Source organism: Neophocaena asiaeorientalis, unplaced genomic scaffold (assembly GCF_003031525.2).
Source record: "Neophocaena asiaeorientalis asiaeorientalis breed wild unplaced genomic scaffold, Neophocaena_asiaeorientalis_V1.1 scaffold78, whole genome shotgun sequence".
Classification (NCBI taxonomy): Eukaryota; Metazoa; Chordata; class Mammalia; order Artiodactyla; family Phocoenidae; genus Neophocaena; species Neophocaena asiaeorientalis.
Window position 1 is genome coordinate 10,657,560 of NW_020175018.1, and position 23,175 is coordinate 10,680,734.

Below are 23,175 nucleotides of genomic sequence, written 5' to 3' on the forward strand. Positions count from 1 at the left end.
AGCAAAAAAAAAAAAAAGGGGGGGTGGGGGTGGCGGTGTGGGGAGTATAAAGAATTCAAATTGCTAAGTTGTCAGAAAACGTATAATGTAAAGTCAAAAGTTCCTATATACTTTCATAAGCCCACAAGGGCATCACTGTATCATAGCATGGTACCGTTAATTGACTCATCAAGAAAGGGCTAAATTATGCTACTATTGCTGAACTAATACAAGTATTCATTGCAGTAGTAGCTGCTGGGGTCACAGTATTTAGCAGCAACAGAAACAAACATTTACTGAGCACGTGCCATGTATTTTCTCATTTTATTTTCATAACCACCTGACGGAAGTTTCTATCCTCATTTTACACATGAGAAAAATGGAATACATGGGCTGAAGTAATTCATCCAAGATCACCCTAATGGTTAGTGCCAGAATGCAAACCTAGACTATGACTTTGAATCCCACACTCTTAACCACTGTGTTACATACTGATTAAGAAGGCAGAGGAAAATGTTAACACGTTAGTGAGCTTCTATGAAATGTTACAAAAATAAAGAAACCTCGATACTGAATGAGATAAACCTCAACTATCTAGGCGGTCCACCAAGTTTCCCAAGGGCTCTATGAGAATGAAGTGAATCCACAGTGAAATCCACTGCATGGCTATATCATGTGTTGGCATACTCTACAGCTGCACTTTCCAAACATGTGGCTACTGAGTCCTTGAAATGTGGCTAGTCTGAATTGAGATGTGCTGTAAATAGCAAATAAACACTGGATTTTAATACGTGACCAAAAAAAAAGAACATTAAAAATCTCATTAATAATTTTTATATCAATTACATGTTGAAGTGATAATATTTAGGATATAATGGGTTAAATAAAATATATTATGAAAATTAATTTCACTTGCTTTTTGGAAATGTTTAAATATGTGATTACTAGAAAACTTAAAATTGTAAATGTGGCTTACATTTGTAGCTTGTATTATACATTTTTTCCAGCTTTATTAAAATATAATTCACATATAGCATTGTATAGGTTTAAGGTGTTGATACGATACACTTATGTATCACCAAATGATTACTACCAAGTAATATTAGCCAATACCTCCATCATGGTGAGAACATTTGGCAACCTAAGCAACTTTTCAAATGTGCTGTACTCTGATCCCAAGAACTTATAACTGAAAGTTTATAACCTCTGACCAACATCTCCCCATTTCCCCCACACCCTAGGCCCTGGTAACCACCATTCTAATCTCTGTTTCTATGTGTCCGCTTTTTTAGATTCCACATATTAATGATATCATACAGTATTTGTCTTTCCCTGTCTAACTTATCTCACTTAGCATCATGTCCTCAAGGTCCATCTATGTTGTTGAAAATAGCAGGATTTCCTTCTTTCTCATGGCTGAGTAATATTCCATTGTGTGTATATATACACCATTATCATCTTTATCCATTCATCCATACATGAACAGTTAGGTTGTTTCCATATCTTGGCTATCGTGACTAATGCTGCAATGAACTTGGGAGTGCAGGTATCTCTTTGTGATCCTGTTTGCATTTCCTATGGATACATACCCAGAAGTGGGATTGCTGGATCATATGGCAGTTCTATTTTTAATTTATTGAGGAACCTCCATACTGTTTTCCATAGTGCCTGTATCAATTTCCATTCCTACCAACAGTGCACACGGGTTCCGTTTTCTCCACGTCCTCGCCAACACTTGTTGTATCTTGTCTTTTTGATGATAGTCATTCTAACAGGTGTGAAATGATTGCACTGCATTTCATTTGGACAGCACTGCTCTATAGCCATAAACTTCCACTCACTGAGCACTGCGATAATCTCCAAAGTATACTACACCAGCTTTGTATAACACAGCAAAATTCTTCAGGTTTTTAGTATCAGTATTTCACCTGTCAGTAGCCTAATGAAGAGCAATAGTAAATAAGAGACCAGTGAAATATGTTGAATGTCTAAGGGATGCCTGAAAAGAAGGCAGCAAGGAATGGCTACTCTAGTGTACAATGGAGTCATAACACATGACTGATATCTCTGCATAAAAATTAGGACTAGTCAGGGCTTCCCTGGTGGCACAGTGGTTAAGAATCCGCCTGCCAAGGCACGGGACAAGGGTTCGAGCCCTGGTCCGGGAAGATCCCACACGCGGCAGAGCAACTAAGGCCGTGCGCCACAACTACTAAGCCCTCGTGCCACAACTACTGAAGCCTGTGCACCTAGAGTCCGTGCTCCACAACAAGAGAAGCCCCCTCAATGAGAAGCCCGCACACCAGAATGAAGAGTAGCCCCCGCTCACTGCAACTAGAGAAAGCCCGCGTGCAGCAACGAAGACCCAATGCAGCCAAAAAAATAAAAATAAATAAAAATTTATTAAAAAAAATTAGGACTAGTCAAAATTATTCTTAAAAATCCCTTAAATTATCTATGAAGTAAAATAAATGTGGTTTTCTGTCAAGAAAAAGTGCATACCTCCCATCTCAAGTTCTTGACAGGGTAAAACCTCACTGAATTTTATTTTTTTCTCTTTTACAAATGGGTGATCCTAAAAAGATAGTGTTTCACTCTTGAATCTGGTGGAGAAATATAAATTAAGGAATGTTTTAAAAAATCTTACAGGTCAGAAATAGATGCACACAAATATAGTCAACTGATCTTTGACAAAGGAGCAAAGACAACTCAATGGAGAAAGGATGGTTTTCTCAACTGGATATTAAGAAGAAAAAAAAAAGAAAAAAACAGAAAGAAATCTAGACACAGACCTTACACGTTTCACAAAAATTAACTCTAAATGGATCAAAAACCTAAATGTAAAGCACAAAACTATGACACTTCTAGAAATTAACATAGGAGAAAAAGTAGGTAACCTTAGGTTTGGTGATGACTTTTTAGCTGTAACACCAAAAGCACAATCTATGTAAAAAAATTGGTAAGCTGGAGTTCATTAACATTGAAAACTTCAGCTCTGCCAAAAACGCTGTTAAGAAAATAAAAACATGAGCAGACACCAAAAACAACGGAAACTACGAACGTGCAGCCTGCGAAAAAGAGACCCCAAACACAGTAAGTTAAGCAAAATAAGAAGATGGAGAAACACACAGCAGGTGAAGAAGCAAGGTAAAAACCCACCAGACCAAACAAATGAAAAGGAAATAGGCAGTCTACCTGAAAAAGAATTCAGAGTAATGATAGTAAAGATGATCCAAAATCTTGGAAACAGAATGGACAAAATACAAGAAACGTTTAACAAGGACCTAGAAGAACTAAAAAGTGAACAAACCATGATGAACAACACAATAAATGAAATTAAAATTTTTCTAGAAGGAATCCATAGCAGAATAACTGAGGCTGAAGAACGGATAAGTGACCTGGAAGATAAAACAGTGGAAATAACTACTGCAGAGCAAAATAAAGAAAAAAGAATGAAAAGATTTGAGGACAGTCTTAGAGACCTCAGGGACAACGTTAAATGCACCAACATTTGAATTATAGGGGTCCCAGAGAAGAAGAGAAAAAGAAAGGGTCTGAGAAAATATTTGAAGAGATTATAGTTGAAAACTTCCCTAACATGGAAAAGGAAAGTCACCCAACTCCAGGAAGGACAGAGAGTGCCATACAGGATAAACCCTAGGAAAAACATACCAAGACACATATTAACCAAACTACTGAAAATTAAACACAAAGAAAAAATAATAAAAGCAGCAAGGGAAAAACAACAAATAACATACAAGGGAATGCCCATAAGGTTAACAGCTGATCTTTCAGCAGAACCTCTGCAAGCCAGAAGGAAGTGGCAGGACACATTTAAAGTGATTAAAGGGAAAAACCTACAACAAAGATTACCCTACCCAGCAAGGATCTCATTCAGATTCAATGAGGAAATTAAAATGTTTACAGACAAGCAAAAGCTAAGAGAATTCAGCACCACCAAAGCAGCTTTACAACAAATGCTAAAGGAACTTTTCTAGGCAGTAAACACAGAGAAGGAAAAGACCTACAATAACAAACCCAAAACAATTAAGAAAATGGTAATAGGAACATACATATCGATAACTACCTTAAATGTAAATGGATTAAATGCTCCAACCAAAAGACACAGACTGGCTGAATGGGTACAAAAACAAGCCCCATATATATGCTGTCTACAAGAGACCCACTTCAGACCTAGGGTCACATATAGACTGAAAGTGAGGGGATGGAAAAAGATATGCCATGCAAATGGAAATCAAAAAGAAAGCTGGAGTAGCAATTCTCGTGTCAGACAAAATAGATTTTAAAATAAAGACTATTACAAGAGACAAAGAAGGACACTACAGAATGATCAAGGGATCGATCCAAGAAGAAGATATAACAACTGTAAATATTTGTGCACCCAACATAGGAGCACCTCAATACATAAGGCAAATGCTAACAGCCATAAAAGGGGAAACTGACAGTAACACAATCATAGGAGGGGACTTTAACACCCCACTTTCACCAATGGACAGATCATCCAAAATGAAAATAAATAAGGAAACACAAGCTTTAAATGATACATTAAACAAGATGGACTTAATTGATATTTATAGGACATCCCATCCAAAAACAACAGAATACACTTTCTTCTCAAGTGCTCATGGAACGTTCTCCAAGATAGATCATACCTTGGGTCACAAACCAAGCCTTGGTAAATGTAAGAAAACTGAAATCGTATCAAGTATCTTTTCTGACCACAATGCTGTGAGACTAGATATCAATTACAGGAAAAAATCTGTAAAAAATACAAACACATGGAGGCTAAACAATACACTACTTAATAACCAAGAGATCACTGAAGAAATCAAAGAGGAAATCAAAAAATACCTAGAAACAAATGACAATGAAAACACGATGACCCAAAACCTATGGGATGCAGCAAAAGCAGTTCTAAGAGGGAAGTTTATAGCAATACAATCCTACCTTAAGAAACAAGAAACATCTCAAATAAACAACCTAACCTTACACTTAAAGCAATCAGAGAAAGAAGAACAAAAAAACCCCCAAAGTTAGCAGAAGGAAAGAAATAGAGAATCTGGTAAAATAGCAGGATACAAAATTAATGCACAGAAATCTCTTGCATTCCTATACATTAAGGGTGAAAAATGTGAAAGAGAAATTAAGGAAATGGTCCCATTTACCAATGCAACAAAAAGAATAAAATACCTAGGAATAAACCTACCTAAGGAGACAAAACACCTGTATGCAGAAAACTACAAAACACTGATGAAAGAAATTAAAGATGATACAAACAGATGGAGAGATATACCATGTTCTTGGATTGGAAGAATCAACACTGTGAAAATGACTATACTACCCAAAGGAATCTACAGATTCAACACAATCCCTATCAAACTACCAATGGCATTTTTCACAGAACTAGAAGAAAACATTTCACAATTTGTCTGGAAACACAAAAGACCCCGAATAACCATAGCAATCTTGAGAAAGAAAAATGGAACTGAAGGAATCAGGCTCCCTGACTTCAGACTATACTACAACACTACAGTAATGAAGACAGTATGGTACTGGTACAAAAACAGAAATAAATCAATGGACAGGATAGAAAGCCCATAGATAAACCCACACACATATGGTCACCTTATTCTTGATAAAGGAGGCAAGACTATACAATGGAGAAAAGACAGCTTCTTCAATAAGTGGTGCTGGGAAAACTGGACAGCTACACGTAAAAGAATGAAATTAGATCACTCCCTAACACCATACACAAAAATAAACTCAAAATGGATTAAAGACCTAAATGTAAGGCCAGACACTATAAAACTCTTAGAGGAGAACATCTGGCACAACACTCTATGACATAAATCACAGCAAGATCCTTTTTGACCCACCTCCTAGAGAAATGGAAATTAAAAACAAAAATAAACAAATGGGACCTAATGAAACTTCAAAGATTTGCACAGCATAGGAAACCATAAACAAGAGAAAAGACAACCCTCAGAATGGGAGAAACTATTTGCAAATGAAGCAACCGACAAAGGATTAATCTCCAACAGTGACAAACAGCTCATGCAGCTCAATATCAAAAAAACAAACAACCCAATCCAAAAATGGGCAGAAGATCTAAATAGACATTTCTCTAAAGAAGATATACAGATTGCCAACAAACACATGAAAAAATGCTCAACATCACTAATCATTAGAGAAATGTAAATCAAAACTACAATGAGATATCACCTCACACCAGTCAGAATGGCCAGAATGGCCATCATCAAATCTAAGGGCAGGACAGGAATAAAGATGCAGACATAGAAAATGGACCCGAGGGCATGCAGAGGGGGAAGGGTAAGCTGGGACAAAGTTAGAGACTGGCATGGACATATATATACTACCAAATGTAAAATAGCTAGCTAGTGGGAAGCAGCTGCGTAGCAGAGGGAGATCAGCTCGGTGCTTTGTGACCATCTAGAGGGGTGGGATAGGGAGGGTGGAAGGGAGATACAAGAGGGAGGAGATATGACGATATATGTATATGTATAGCTGATTCACTTTGTTATACAGCAGAAACTAACACACCATTGTAAAGCAATTATACTCCAATAAAGATGTTTAAAAAAAAAAGTAGAAGCAACCAAGCTATCCTTCAGTAGGTGAATGGAAAAACTGTGGTATATCCATAGAATGGAGTATTAGTCACCATATGAAATATGAGCTATCAAGCCAGAAAAAGACATGAAGGAACCTTAAACACATACTGCTAAGTGAAAGAAGCCAGTCTGAAAAGGCTACATATGGAATGATTCCAAGTAGCCTACATTATGGAAAATGCAAAACTACAGAGACAGTAAAAAGATGAGTGGTTGCCAGAGGTGAGAGGAGTGGGATGAATAAATAGAACACAGGGCATTTTTAGGCTGGTGAAACCATTCTGTATGATACAATAATTAGAATTGTACAATACACAAAGTGTACCTAATGTAAACTGCTGACTTTAATCATAATATATCAGCATATGTTCAACAACTGTAACAAATGTACCACACTAGTGCAAGATGCCACTAATGGGGAAAAATGAGAGGCAGGAAGGAGATAATGTGGGAACTTTATAATTTCTGGGCAATTTTTCTGTAAATCTAAAACTGCCCTAAAAAATAAAGTCTATTAAAGAGATTTAAAGGTAACCGGCTTAGAACTGTAAAAAAATTCGAAATAGAAAATAAAGAAAGCATAAAAAACAAAGCTTAAAACAAGTAGACTGGGCTTCCCTGGTGGTGCAGTGATTGAGAATCTGCCTGCTAATGCAGGGGACACGGGTTCGAGCCCTGGTCTGGGAAGATCCCACATGCCGCGGAGCGACTGGGCCCGTGAGCCACAACTACTGAGCCTGCACGGCTGGAGCCTGTGCTCCGCAACAAGAGAGGCCACGATAGTGATAGGCCCACGCACCGCGATGAAGAGTGGCCCCCACTTGCCACAACCAGAGAAAGCCCTTGCACAGAAATGAAGACCCAACACAGCCAAAATAAATTAATTAATAATTAAAAAAAAAAAAAGTAGACTAACATGAAACTAACATGTCAGTAGTTATAATAAATGTTAGTAAGATAAACTTCCCTATGAAAAGACAGTAGACAGTGACTTGACTGGGCCAAAAAGGAAAAACCTCACAAAGGTATTCAACATAGCTAAAACAAAATGGCAAAGGTAAAAGGTTGAACAAAGATACACTGGAGAAGTACAAAGAAGAACAGTGGAAAAAATAGCTCATTGTTACTGAAATAAAGAAAAAGGCAGGGCACAATACATAAATAAAACAAATCGGACTGTTTTACATTGAAAAAGGTACATAAAGATAAGAAATGCATGAATCTTTCTGTTCACTGATATATATATATATAGAGAGAGAGAGAGAGAGAGAAAGAGAGAGAGAGAGAGAGAGAGAGTGGAAACCACTGAAATCTCAGGAGAAAAATCACATACACAGGAAACTTAATTCATTTCTCTGAATCATTCATGGACCAAAAATAGTCAAAAACTGTTAAGAACATAATAGTAATTAAAAATGCTGATTTAATAAGTATATATTGAATTCTGTAACCTATAGAGAATAATTTTTCCAGAATCTGTAGAATATTTATAAAACATTATTATACAGTAGGCCTCCCAAATACAGATAGATCTCTAAGCATAAATTTTATAGGGCACATTTTCTGGTCAACATTCAGTAAACATAAATCTAAGTAACAAAGTCAAAATTTACATATTCAACTACCTAGAGACTGAAATGATTTCATTTAGCTTCTTCCAAATAGATTTTAGTTTCCCCCAAAATCAGTGCACCAAAATAAGCAGGAAATTATCTTAAATACCATACTTCAATCCTGCTCAAGAATTAACAAGTGTAAGAGTCAAGGAAGCCAAGAATTCCAGCCAATTCTCCATTCTTTCCCAGAGGCCACAGCCTACTTCCATAGACATTTTTCAAGGCACAGAGACAGGAGAACAACCTTCTCAAATAAATAATTTTCTTGAAAATAAAGGAATGCTCTCTCATTCATCTAGCAATTTGCCCCGCTGTGAATGAAGAGCTCTTCCACAGGGCCAACCCACTGGAAAAGATCAAGTAAGGATCTATTCCAACACTTAAGTACAAACAAGCTAGAAAGAAAATAAATCTGTACTTCACTTCCTGACAGGAAGAGATCCCAGGTATTTACTTTATAGACTGTCTTATATCAAACAGAACTGAGAAATCCACTATCACATAAGAGGTGCAAAAAAATTTCAAAAGACCATGGCTTCTTTGGAGTCAACGTAATTTTGTAATTCAACACATACTTACAGAGCAACTGTTTTAAAATGTCAGCATGCTAGGTACACTCAGGAATATAAATCTTAATAAGATACACTCAACTTCAAAGGTTTACAAACTAGTACAAGAAATAATCTCTATTTGGGGGGTTCAGAATTGGTAATTAAATTGTTTGAATCTTCCTTAGCCTTACTAATTTTTGGTCTGCTTTATCAGTTTCTGATAGCAGGTATTGAAATTTCCTGTTCTGACTGTGGATCAGTCAAGGATGCTCCTTAAAATTACCTTAAAATATTCTGAGACTATGTTGCTAGATGCATACACAGTCAGAATTATTATATTATCTTGGTGGGCTATTCCTTTTTTCATTACGTAGTTTACCAAAATATCCCTATTGATGTTGTTTTTGCCTTAAATTCTACTGTTTGACTCACTGCCACCCGCTTCCCCAACCCCCTTTTGCCAGGTGGAGCTGAAGACTCTGACCCATGGGAAAGGAGACGGCAGAATGTCTGCTTGACAGCTTTTGGACTGAGGAGGAAATAAGATTCTTTTTCTCTTTTTTCTAATTAAAAAAAGATTTAAAAAAAAATTATTTAATTTATTTATCTTTGGCTGTGTTGGGTCTTCCTTGCTGTGCGTGGGCTTTCTCTAGTTGTGGCGAGCGGGGGCTACTCTTCGTTGAGGTGCGCAGGCTTCTCATTACAGTAGCTTCTCTTGTTGCGGAGCACGGGCTTCAGGTGCGCACGGGCTTCAGTATTTGTGGCACACGGGCTCAGTATTTGTGGCTCGTGGGCTCTAGAGTGCAGGCTCAGTAGTTGTGGCACATGGGCTTAGCTGCTCCACAGCATGTGGGATCTTCCCAGACCAGGGCTCGAACCTGTGTCCCCTGCATTGGCAGGTGGATTCTTAACCACTGCGCCACCAGGGAAGTCCCAAGGATCTTTTGTAAAACAAAGTTTTTAATTTTGATGAAGTCCAATTTATCTTTTTTTTTTTCTACTGTGGATCATGCTTTTAGTGTCATGTATAAGAACTCTTCATCTAGCCCTCGATCCCAAAGACGTTTTCCTTTGTTTTCTTCTAAAAGTTCTATGGTTTTACATTTAAGTTGCAATTTCACTTTGAGTTAATTTTATACAAGGCACGTGGTTTAGGTTGTAGTTTATTTTTTTGGCTTATGGATGTCCAACTGCCCAGCATCATTTGTTGCAAAGTGTATCCTTGCACCACTTAATTTGTATGTGCTTTTAATACGGAGACTCATTTTTATCTGCCTTCAATTCCGCGAAATTCTCTGGCATTAGAGAGTGCAGGCTCAGTAGTTGTGGCACATGGGCTTAGCTGCTCCACAGCATGTGGGATCTTCCCAGACCAGGGCTCGAACCTGTGTCCCCTGCATTGGCAGGTGGATTCTTAACCACTGCGCCACCAGGGAAGTCCCAAGGATCTTTTGTAAAACAAAGTTTTTAATTTTGATGAAGTCCAATTTATCTTTTTTTTTTTTCTACTGTGGATCATGCTTTTAGTGTCATGTATAAGAACTCTTCATCTAGCCCTCGATCCCAAAGACGTTTTCCTTTGTTTTCTTCTAAAAGTTCTATGGTTTTACATTTAAGTTGCAATTTCACTTTGAGTTAATTTTATACAAGGCACGTGGTTTAGGTTGTAGTTTATTTTTTTGGCTTATGGATGTCCAACTGCCCAGCATCATTTGTTGCAAAGTGTATCCTTGCACCACTTAATTTGTATGTGCTTTTAATACGGAGACTCATTTTTATCTGCCTTCAATTCCGCGAAATTCTCTGGCATTAGCTCTTCAAATATTGTTTCCCTGCTGTTCCCTCTATTCTTTGCTTCACATATGGGAGGCTCTCTATCTTTCCCCCGTGTCTCTTAACTTACCTTTCCTTCTTTGTATCTCTTTGTATCTTTGTGTTGCATCCTGAGTTGAATTCATTAGTACTATCTTTCAATTCATTTCCTCTTTAACTGGGCCCAGTCTAAAGCTTATCCAACATACTTTTTTTTTTTTTAACTTTCATGACTGCATTTTATATTTCCAGAACTTTTAATTGGTTCTTTTCTAAATCCACCTCTTGATTCTCACCTGCTCAGTTTTGTTTCACAATTTCCTAGAAGTTTACCCATGGGTGTTATTCCTTCATCATTTTGATGAATTTAAATATATTTATTTGAAATTTATTTTCAGATTGCTTTATTATAATTTTGTTGGGTGTGAATTTTTCTCCAGATTATTGTCTTTCTTTCTTAGTACTAGTTATACTGGTTTGCTTTGGAATTTTAATTTGCTAGCTCTTCTTGAATAGGAATGCTTCCTCTCTTTTTCTCTCTCCCTTTCTTCCTCTCTCACGCCTCCCTGTCTAATGCCACTGTCTTCCATCTTCATCAAAGCAGAGGCCTCCAGTCTAGAGCCAGGTCTTACACTGGCAGCTTAGGGTTCCTATCCTTCGGTGATACTAGGGACACTAGGGATATCATAAACCCAGTCATATTGTGGCCAGGTCCTGGTCACACTTCTATCTTACTCCCCTGCCACCCCAGAAACACAACTTGAAACGAGCCACAGACCCAGGCAGCTTTGTTCAGTTTCTTTTCATAGGCAGGACAATCCCACCCCAGCTCCTAATTTCCAGCAGTGAGACTTCCTCTAGTCCCCATCCAGGCATGAAGTTCCTTTGGTCCCTATACCCTCAAGCAGTGTTTCCCACTTTTTTTGACATCTTGGGATACTCAGAAAATAACAGCATCTGTACGGCACACAGGTAGATGGATGACTCTGTTCCCTACCCAGAAATGATGGCTGGAGGCTCTGACTACCCTCAGACCACCTAGTTGCCCTAAAGCCTGAGAAAAATCAGTATTTCACATACTGGTAAACTCATTCACAGCATGTTTCTTTAGAAGTAATGCTCTAAAAGAATCAACTCCCAGCACACTCTGCCTATTTCTGAACTTGGTTCTGTTCCTAGTCCACAGGATGGTTAACTGGTTATTAAAATACAAGTATAGGGCTTCCCTGGTGGCGCAGTGCTTGAGGGTTCGCCTGCCGATGCAGGGGACACGGGTTCGTGCCCCGGTCCGGGAAGATCCCACATGCCGTGGAGCGGCTGGGCCCATGGGCCATGGCCGCTGGGCCTGCGCGTCCGAAGCCTGTGCTCCGCAACGGGAGAGGCCGCGGCGGTGAGAGGCCTGCGTACCGCAAAAAAAAGAATTTTTTTTAATTAAAAAAAATACAAGTATGTCAACAACATACTCATCATTACTATGTATTTGAAGCAGAATACAGAATTTAAAGCATGAACTTAAAGGGTCATCATAACCACAAGTCCGTGCTTTTCCCTCTGTTTAGAGCACCCTCCTCTCAACTTCTCTGCATCACCTTTTCCTACTCCTTCAGGTTTCAGTTTAGATGTCACTTAAGCAAGGCTGCTTTTCATGACTCCAGTCTCACCACCAAGTATGGGGTCAGAGCTTCTCAGGATTTTGCGTGCTACTGTACTGGATTATTATAGTATTGTATTATCATTGCCTAGTGTATTGTGTTATTATTGCCTATTATTATTACCTTTGACAATAACCTCCTTGATGGCATAAACTGCCGTTTTCACTCCCGTATTTCCAGATCTAGCACAGTGCCTGTACTAAGCATGAACTCAATAAATATTTTAATATCACCTATAACAGGGTTCCATGGTAAGGACTATAATGTAATAGTGAAGAGTGGGGCTCTTGAGTCAGAAATTCCTGGGTTTAACAAATAACAAATGTTGACGAGGATGTGGAGAAAAGGGAACCCTCCTACACTGTTGGTGGGAATGTAACTTGGTGCAGCCACTGTGGAAAACAGTATGGAGGTTTCTCAAAAACCTAAAAATAGAACTACCATATGATCCAGCAATTCCACTCCTCGGTATATATCCGAAAAATAACAAAACACTAATTCGAAAAGATACATGTGCTCCAGTGTTCAAAGCAGCACAATTTACACCTGCCAAGACATGGAAACAACTTAAGTGTCCATCAACAGATGAATGAATAAAGAAGATGTGGTATATATATGCACAATGGAATACTACTCAGCTGTAAAAAAGAGTAAAATTGTGCCACTGGCAGCAACATGGATGGATTTGGAGGGCATTATGCTGAGTGAAATAAGTCAGAGAAAGGCAAATACTATATGCTATCACTTATACGTGGAATCTAAAAAGTACAACAAACTAGTGAATAAAGCAAAAAAGAAGCAAACTTACAGATACAGAGAACAAATGTTATCAGTGGGGAGAGGGAAGGAGGGGCAATATAGGGGACGGGAGAAAAAAGGGATATGGAATTATATGAAATCACGTGTGTGAAACTTCTGGAAACTGTAAAGCACTACAGAAGTTAAATAATCGTTCATTCAATTAAAAAGAAAATCCTGAGTTTAAATACCAGTTCTACCACTTACTGTGAAATTTAGAAAAGTTACTTAGCCTCTCTACACTTTAGTTTCCTCATCTGTAAAATGTATGTCACAGTTCAACTCCTATTACTTGCTGTGTAACCCTGGGCAAGTTCCTTTGCCTCTCTTGGTTTTGGTTCCTGCATCAAGCAGTGTTCTAAGGATTAACTCAGACAACATACATCAAGTAACTAGCACTTGCTTGCTTCCACTTCACGCTGAAAAGGGACAACACCATAGCTCAGCCTTGAGCACAGCTGCAGACTCAACCCTTTTCTGAGCCTACATGGTATCCTGGTTGAAAAGGCTTTCTATTGCCATAGGAGCAATAAGGATTATCTTCATATCCACAATTTTTTCAGGCAAAGTGGAGGGCAATGTCAATGAGAACCTGAAAGAATAATTTTAAGTACAAATTTAATGTACCTAAAGGAAACACACACACACACATCTAACAGACTGGACCATTCTAACTCAAAATGTGAGAAGAGAAAGCCTCCATGAGAATCCATTTCCAAAATGAAGGCATCCACTACATTTAGCTGTATCCCAAACCCTACTGCTGGGAAGGGCACATAAAACTAGGAGAGGATGCCTGTCAGGTAAGAAATTCAAGTATGGGAGAACTAATGCAGCAAACCACTTTAAAGTTCAAGTTATGATGTACAGATATAGAGACTCTACTTTCAAGCACTACATTTTTAATATAATAGTTTAATGAGGAATAGAGTCTAGTAATTGAGAGAAAAATTGGTCACTGACTGATAACAAAGAAAACTGTAATTCAGACCAAAAGGAAATAAAGTAATAATCTTGGCATCAAGGAGACTGGAAAACAAATTCTGACTCTGTCATCTCCCACTGGTGTAAACTTCAGCAAATAACAACTCTCTGATCCTGAGCTTCCTCCTCTGCAAAATGAGGACCATGATGCTCACCTCACAGGAAGCGGGAGAATTAAATGAGAAATCAGCTATGAAGTGCCCAGCACCATGCCCAACTCATGACTGGTGCTCAACAAACACTGGTTCCCTCCACTACTGTCCATGCTCCTTTTATCATCAAGCATCATAAAAGGGTTTGGATCCTGCTAAAATGCATTTCCTCATGTCTGGATTCACAAATTTATCAGTCTGTTTGCAAGCAAGCTCTCTGAGATAAGCCTGAGTTACACAGGCCCAAGATCTGGTGAGCAACCTGACCTGGATCAGTGTGGACGTCTGGCTCCCAGGCCAAAGCCTAGAAAGACTGACCGGGCCCAGAATGCAGCATGGGTGGCCAGGAGACAGCCAGAGACTAGAGCAGCCAAAAAGAGGGAGGATTACTTGAGCTTCGGCTCCCGTCCTTCGCTTGTGTACTGCCAACAGATGAGCCCGATCAGATCCTGTACCCTGGCGCTGGCCATTGTCACCACGGTCATTGGCAGCAGTCTGTCCTGGCTTGAGTGCAGGGGGAGGTAGACATCGATCTTCTTGGTTGCTGTTGTGCCTACATGACCCTGTGGACAGAGCACATGCATGAGGGTAAAGCACACAGTTCCGGTCATGCAGACCCTACTGAGCTACAGCGACTGCCCTCCAGGGCCTGTGTTCTCATCCTTTTCGCACAGGGCCTGTGTTCTCATCCCTTTTGCACATACCAGCGTATGAGCCTGGGGTGGTCCCAAAGTGGAAACATTGTCTAGTTTCAAGGGGTTTTTTTCTTCTTCTTTAATTTTAATTTTCTAATGTTCTAATGGATCCAGCTCTGCCTGCAGTAAGGTAAATGAGCACTACGACTAAAATAAACAAATCAGAGTGGTGAGCAGACCTAACGTTTGGTGTCAGGAGATTTGCTTTGTTACTTATTCAATGTGACCTTGGAAAAGTCATCATCAGACCTTGGCATAAACTGCCCTCCCTGAAAACTGCCATATCACTCCTTGAGACCTTGGGATAAGCTGCCATATTCTCCGAGGAAGCATTTAGCAGTACTGGAACCGGGGGCTTGCCTTCTCAGAGACGATGGGGGGCTAATTCCATTATGCAGTACATCTGTTACTTCACTCATCTGAACTGAAGTTCAAGGGTCTCTGGTCTTATTACTGCCCTAATCACCATACTCACACTGATCTACATGTCCCTAATACCTCCCACACACCTCTTTCTCCTCCCTCCCAAACCCTCCACTCCCCTCTGGAACTCCTGCACTAATCAGCAAACGTCCATACATCATTACTTTTTTTTTTTTTTTGCCGTACGCGGGACTCTCACTGTTGTGGCCTCCCCCGTTGCGGAGCACAGGCTCTGGACGCGCAGGCTCAGCGGCCATGGCTCACAGGCCCAGCCGCTCCACGGCATGTGGGATCTTCCCGGACCGGGGCATGAACCCGTGTCCCCTGCATCGGCAGACAGACTCTCAACCACTGCGCCACCAGGGAAGCCCCCGTCATTACTTCTTTTTAAAAAACATTCCCTCCACCTTTTTGCCTTAATTGAAACCTGCTGATCATAAGGATACTACTTCCTCTGCTGTCCAGAAGACTGTTTTGCTTTGTTCTTTTTAACCCACAAATCCTTAAGGCCAGGAGGTGGAGTAGGTATTCTTGTTCCTGCTACTTCCAAACTATTAATTCTCCTTTCTTACAAAAACCCCTGTTCCTTTGAGACCCAAGCCATCCAACTACACCATCCTCTCCCTCTCCTTTTCTGTTACCCACCACCCTTTCTTTGGTCATTCTCCTCCCTCACTGAAGGCCTGAGCTCTTGGCTCATAGTCTTTCCCACCCCAATTCCTGCCACCATTCCTGGCAATTTCATCTAAAAGAACAATCTGTCCAATACGCAAGTGTCTCAATCCCTAGACCACATCATCCCCAGTGCCTTTTCCTCCACCACCTCAAATCACTTATTGTGGTGGGTACACCAGAGATCTAACTAACTCCAAAATCTCAAGTTAGAACATCCACTCACTGAATACACTTTTTTTTATAATTTTACTTTTGTTTATTTATTTTTAAATTTTGGCTGCACCATGCGGCTTGCAGGATCTCAGTTCCTGGACCAGGGATTGAACCCGGGCCATGGCAGTCAAAGTGCTGAATCCTAACCACTAGACCACAGGGTTAAAATCTGAATGCACTTCAATATACCTCTACTTCATCTGTTCAAGAAGTCCCTCAAATTCTCCAACCTATTATCTGTTGAACCACCACCTTTTAATTATCTTTCAGTCACCCTTACTTCCCAATGCCACCCTCCAGATTACATGAGCCATTATAATCGTTCCTTTGCAAATACAGTTTTAATACTCTCTTCCTCCACTGGACACAATTCACAGAACCCCAATCTTGTATGAACCCAACCCTCTGCATTGCCCAGCTAAACATCACTGGAGAAAAATCATATAACTGTACAGATTGATTTTACTTTAAATTCATGATGATAAACCTCAAACAGAGGTTAAATTCATGATGATAAACCTCAACACTGTATAGCAAGCCTATTGTATCTCCTGATCCAACCTGCACCCCACCTGAGACCACTAGCGCATACTTTTGCTTCTCTCCTCAAACTTCCCATGAACCTCACCTCTTGACCTTCAGCTCCTGTCCTTCCCTCATGTATTGCCAACAGATGAAAAATACTGTGGACCCTTGAACAACACAGGTTTGAATTGCGAGGGTCCACTTCCACGTGAATTTTTTTCACTTGATATGGGCTACAGTACTATAGGATCCACAGTTTGTTGAATCTGTGGCTACCAAACTGCAGCATCAAATTTGATCATGTTACACTCCTGTTGAAATTCCTTCAGTGAGTGGCTCCTATGATACTTTGAATAAAATCCAAATTCCATGCAGTGTGCAACAAAGCGCTGCGTGACCTGACCCCTGCCTAGCCCTCCAACCTCATCTACTGCCACTCTCCCCCCACCTCCGCGCTTCAGCTACACCAGCCTTCTAGAAGTGCCCTAATGTGTGTACCTTGCCTGCTTCTTCCCCTTTTAAGGCCATAGCAAGTGCTACTGCTAGATTCACGTATCTAGAAGGCTCTTTCTCATGATTTTTGCATCCTCTATTATGTGGCCTCGGGCAGATTACTTAACTCTCTGTTCTTCCATGTCCTCATACATAAAATGATAATAATAGGACGTGCTATCTATCAGAGGACTGGCTCTTGTGAGGGTTATTATTATTCAAGGCTGAGCTCATAAGACCCCTCCTCAGAGAAACCTCCACTGATAATCCTATAGAAAGAAGACCCTTCCACAGTTATCCTCTCACACATATCCTGTTCATTTCCTTCATAGCACTTAACAATTTGATATTATATATTTATTTATGTACATCTTCAGTGTATGCCTTCCCCACTAGCCTCTGAGCTTCCATGAGGGGAGTCATAATAACATCTGCTTTGTTTACTGCTCTATACACAATGGCTAGCACTGTGCCTTGCGCACAGAAGACTCTCCAAAAAAAATCTGTTGAACTACAGAATGAGTGCATGAATGAGTCATATGCCTACTGGGACACATGGTAGGAACTCAATAAATGTTAGTTTCTTCCATCCATCTCACTTGCCCTTTTCTATGGGTCTGTTTCCTGATAGCAGATGGAGATGGAGGGACTTGAGCAATCAAGTGGTTCCTTAACACTCTATACAGAATTCTATCAATCTAATAAGGTGGGAAAAAATATCAGAACTAGGGTAAGGAAATACATAAAATCAGTTTAAAAAACATTTTTAGAGAGATTCCACTTCTCAAATAACCCAGCATCTAATATTAGATCCACTGGTTTTTTTTTTTTTTTTACTGAGTCTCCTATGTTATAAAGCAAATAATAAAAAAGTAATTCTCCTACATAATGCTCTCTCCCTATCCCTCTCACGCATCCACATGCGTGCGCATGCGCGCGCGCGCACACACACACACACACACACACACACACACACGAGCGCACGCGCGTGTATTTTTCAGCTTGGAAGTAGTAACTCCAAGGACTAGAAAAGATGTCTCTAAACAGCAAGTGTTTTGATCCTGTCAGGCAGTCAAAAGGTTAAAATTAAAACAGTGGCAATCTTTCTGGAGTGGGTTTATAGCCCTCTTACCACTCTCTTCTCAACCTCATTTTCAGAACCCCTAATTGCTGTCACTGCTCTCTCTTCTTATTTCTGTTTATTACTCCTCCTTCTTCTGAAGAACTGGAGCTGAGGGGCTATAGGAATCACAATATCTAAAGATACAAAGATTCAATGAAATGATAAATGTGAATGTACTTTGCAAACTATAAAGTGCTTTAGAAATGCAGCACAGTACACTAGAAAGGACGTAAGTTTTATAATCAGACCCATTTCTATTACTCAAGTCTATTACAAGGTCACATGAGGCCAAAGATGGATGCTATAGGAGCCCTAATAATAATACCTATTATTATAACAAAAGCTAGCACGTATTTAGAGCTAAATAAACTCTGCTAAACGTTTGCCTAAGTTATCTCATTTAATTTTCACAATCACTATAAGAGGGAGGGTTCTATCATTACCCTCATAATATAAATGATAAAACTAAAGCTTATAAGACTACAGTCATCTGCTCAAGATCTCATAACCAAAGTGAAGAGCCGGGACTCAAAGCCACGTCTGTCTGACTCAAAGGCCTCTACTTTAAACATCAACACCTTCTTTCACTAAAGTTATCCTAAATATAATCAATTCCCACTCTCCAAGGCTTGAAAATCATCTCCCCCTCCTTCTCACAAACATGCCAACAGCACTGCCTAAAGCAGTCTCCTACAGAAGGAGCACTCTGAGGGGCTGCCCAAGGAGAACCGGTAAGGATTGAGACTCCAGAGATCATTGCCACTGTCAGCTGACTGCAGGCAAGTCACCACTGTTTAGGAAATGAAAGCAGATAGTTATATGGTACTCCTACGCATCCCTTTACCCTCTTCATTTCATAGTGAAATAGCAAGTGTGGGGAAAACTATGAGAATAAATATGGCAGATACTTATTAAATGAATGAAGCATTTTATTTTTTTAATCTTCTAATTCCATCTTGAGGCACTGATGACAGGGGAAAAGTGCCTTGCACAAACCTTGAAATTATATATTTTTTAATATGGAGCCTCTTCTGAAAAAACTCAAAAGGTGGTGGCAGTTAGCTCTATCTAATAGTCCCTGTGTTGCAATATTTAGAGAGAATCATCTAAAACATAAAACAATCCATCAATATAATAGAAAGTAATTAACTTATTAAAAAAAAAAGTGACCAAAGAATTAAAAGTATTCATCACACATCAAGGCAAGCAATATTCCAAAGAGTAACCTCTAACTATTAAAAAGCAACCAGCAATAAACAAAGATCATATACAGATTCACTGCATGGCAATTTATGTGTTCCACAGAATTGGGGAAATGGAGGCATAATTAGAGCACAAGGAAAGGGTCACCACAGAGACAGGGAAAACTGGTTTAGCTCCATCTTTCCCAATCACTCATGCATTCAACAAACACCCACTGAAACACCATATTGGGCTCTGAAGACAAAATTAAGTAAGACAAAATGCAGACCTTCATCAAATTCATGGTCTGTTGAAGGTCTATACTGTACATTGTGATCAAAGCTTTAAGAGGGAAAGTACAGGCTATCGTGAGAGCTCAGAAACAACCCAGACTAAAGGGGGTTGGAAAAGGCCTCCCAGATAAAAAAATAAAAAACTTACCCTTCCATCCAATAGAACCACTAACCCAAGCAAAAGACACTTACTGTATTTAAACACCTTCTATACCAATATACAAAAAAGTGAATATGAGTTCTCCCTGAGACAAAGGATTATGAGCGTTTAGTTTTAATTTTCTGCTTTATATTTTTCTGCACTTTCTATACCATGTTATTACTTTTATAATTAGAAACAAAATAGTAAATATTATAATTAAATGACAAAAAAGGAGATAAAAAGAACTACTGGGCTTCCCTGGTGGCGCAGTGGTTGAGAGTCCGTCTGCCGATGCAGGGGACGTGGGTTCGTGCCCCGGTCAGGGAAGATCCCACATGCCGCAGAGCGGCTGGGCCTGTGAGCCATGGCCGCTGAGCCTGCACGTCCAGAGCCTGTGCTCCGCAACGGGAGAGGCCACAACAGTGAGAGGCCCGCGTACCGCAAAAAAAAAAAAAAAAAAACAAAAAAAAAGAACTAAGACACAGAGCTTAAGAGTTTTAGGTAAGAGAAAGAGACGATCAACTTTGAAAATGTAGCCTATGTTAAGGCATCCAGCGGAATTTACTAAGGACACATTATGTGCCAGTTGCTGTGACAGGCTGTTGGAAAAAATAAGTTGAAAATCTAACTCAGACACCTTTCAATGGCAAGTTAAGTAATTTTTACCAAAGAAAAGTGAAAAGTAATAAACCCATATTGAGCTGACTAATTTGGAGTTGAACAACTCTTTCCAGAGCAGCCCCTAAATCAGGAAATGGCCCTAATTCAGGTTTTAGAACAAAAAGAAAAGTATTCCTGAAGCAAAACTATTCCTCAACACAACTGCAACTGATGAAGACCAACTAGACTCCAGAGTTCATATCACACGGCCTGTCCATGACTTGATGGCCTAGCAAATGCAGCCCAAATCTCAAACTCAACATGTCCAAGACCTGTTTCCTCCTTCAGCTTGTCTCTCATTCTATATTTGATCTCAGTTAAGGCTTTCACCACCTACTCTGTCACTCAAGCTAAGAACCTTAACTCTTTTTTCTGTCTCATCTTTCAAATGTCTCTGAAAATCTCTCAAATCTTCCTCCTCAATGCCACTGCCCTAGTTCAAGCTTCATCATCTCTCAGCAAGACTGCTGCAGCAATCTCCCAACTATCTCCCTGTCTCTAAAATCTCTCCTCTCTCCAAACCTTAATTTCCTTACTGCTATCAAAGCGATTTTTCTCTAATCACTGAACATGCTTATCACTCAGAATACATGATGGCTCTCCCCAGTGTTAGCATTCCAGCTCTTTAGCATGGCAATTAATACCCTTTGCAATCTGGTCCCAATGTATCATTAATGAAGTATATTGAAGAGAGGTTAAGAGCATAGATTTGGGGTCAGCCAGATCCAGGTTTGAATCCAGACTCTGCCACTTCCTTAGCTGCTAGACCTGAGACATTGGGCAGGTAACTGTACTTCTCAGAACCTCCATTCCCTTACTTAGAAAAGCAAATAGAATGTATATAAAATGCCTGACACACAGCCGCTAAGCAAGAAGTGTACCTCTTCTTCTGTCCTTCAATTCAAATGCCTCTTTTTCCTAGAAGGTGGAAGTCGAAATTAATTTCCTCTTCTCTGCCCCCTAACAATCTGACTTGCATAGCCTTATGGCTTCATTTTTCTCTACCTACCATTACAACCTCCTTCCCCACCCTCTCATGTAACTGTAAAGGGAAAAACTGTACCTCACCCATTTTGTATTCTCCAAGGGCAAAGAATATAGCAGGGGTGTGGTATTAGCTTACTGAATTGAAAGAAGTCCTCAGACCGTCTCTCAAAATGGACCCACCACACCTAGCACTTCTCTCGTATCCCAGGTAAACTGGTTATACCTCTTCTACTTCCCAGGCCATTCTTCAGGAGCCCTCTTTCTCCTCTAAAATATCCCCAGCACCTAACATAGGGATGATATATAGTAGTTACTTACACATATCGATGGAGTGAATGATTAATATTCTTTTAACACATGATTTTTAAACACTTGCATTATATTATAGCATACAGAGGTACTATCAACCTGTTCCCCTATTATTAAATGGACGTTGTTTCTAATATTTCACTATTGTGAATTATATTCTCAGAAACATTCTCTTCTATAAATGTTTGTACACATATTCTAAGGAGTAGATTACTAGGCCAAAGAGTATCAATGCTTTGTGGCTTGTGATATATACTGCAAAAGCTCACTTTTTTAAAAAGTGTCTCTAAGCCAATCATGAAATATCAGTACTATGAACTATAGGTCACCCAATTAATAATTAGTTCATAAAATGTAAAGATAATAAATTTTAAATAACTTCTATATATGGAATATGAATGGGTACAGAAATGAAATACATAGAATTTCAACATGATGAATTAAAACATTACATCTGTGCCAGATTTTTTTCCCATCTGATCCCATTAATTAAAATAATATACATTTTGCTGCCTATCATAAAGTTGATTTCAAAATTATGTACCTGCCAGTTTCCAAAATGAGGGAAGCAGGAAGAACAATAGATAGCATTCAGTTCCAAATCATCCTGAATTAAGAAACATTCATATCAAGTGAGTTAGCTGAATTAAGTCTTAAGGACAGAAGGTTCAGTTAACAGCACTACTTAACATCAAGGTTTGTCAGTAATAAATAGAATATCAGATCTCAAAACTGTTGCTAAGTGTTCAGTTTCTCTGTCAAGGGAAAGGAACAGAGTAAGGATAGACAGCTTGGCTTCTGCAGTTAAAGAGACAAAAAGCAGGCAACATTATTCCATTAGTCACAAGCAGATCATTATATGTAATTTTAAGGCAGAAATAAATATATCAGTGTATCCCGACAATATAATGATGCAAATTGATAAAAGGGTTATTTGTAGCCTTCAAAACTTAAAACTCTCTTAAATAATGGCTGCAGTTCCATTCCACCAGTACCTTCTTCCCTCAACAAGGACCAAAGAATGTTATAGTCTACAAATAGCCTAGTCTTTAATAACATGATACCCAGACTTGGTACAGGGGTCTCAGATTACCACTACTCTGATGATGATTTAGGGACTTCATTTAATCAGAGTAAGGATTTTAAACAAAATCAAGCCTAATTCTGGTCTAAGCCAGGTTTAATTGACCATGGCTACATGAAGAGGAAACAAAAACCCCAAACCCCATACTGAAGCATTCTGCTCTCAGTAAGTGCTG

General features: G+C 39.4%; 1 protein-coding gene across 2 annotated transcripts in view; it reads right to left on the reverse strand.

The window, feature by feature from the left end:
* MAPKAP1 (MAPK associated protein 1) overlaps positions 1–23,175 on the reverse strand; it is a 232,579-nt gene that overhangs the window by 116,439 nt on the left and 92,965 nt on the right. For both annotated transcript variants that reach the window (XM_024762289.1, XM_024762288.1), the window contains one exon: positions 14,588–14,760. In XM_024762289.1, coding sequence (XP_024618057.1) covers positions 14,588–14,760 — 173 coding nt within the window. The remainder of the gene's footprint in view (positions 1–14,587; positions 14,761–23,175) is intronic.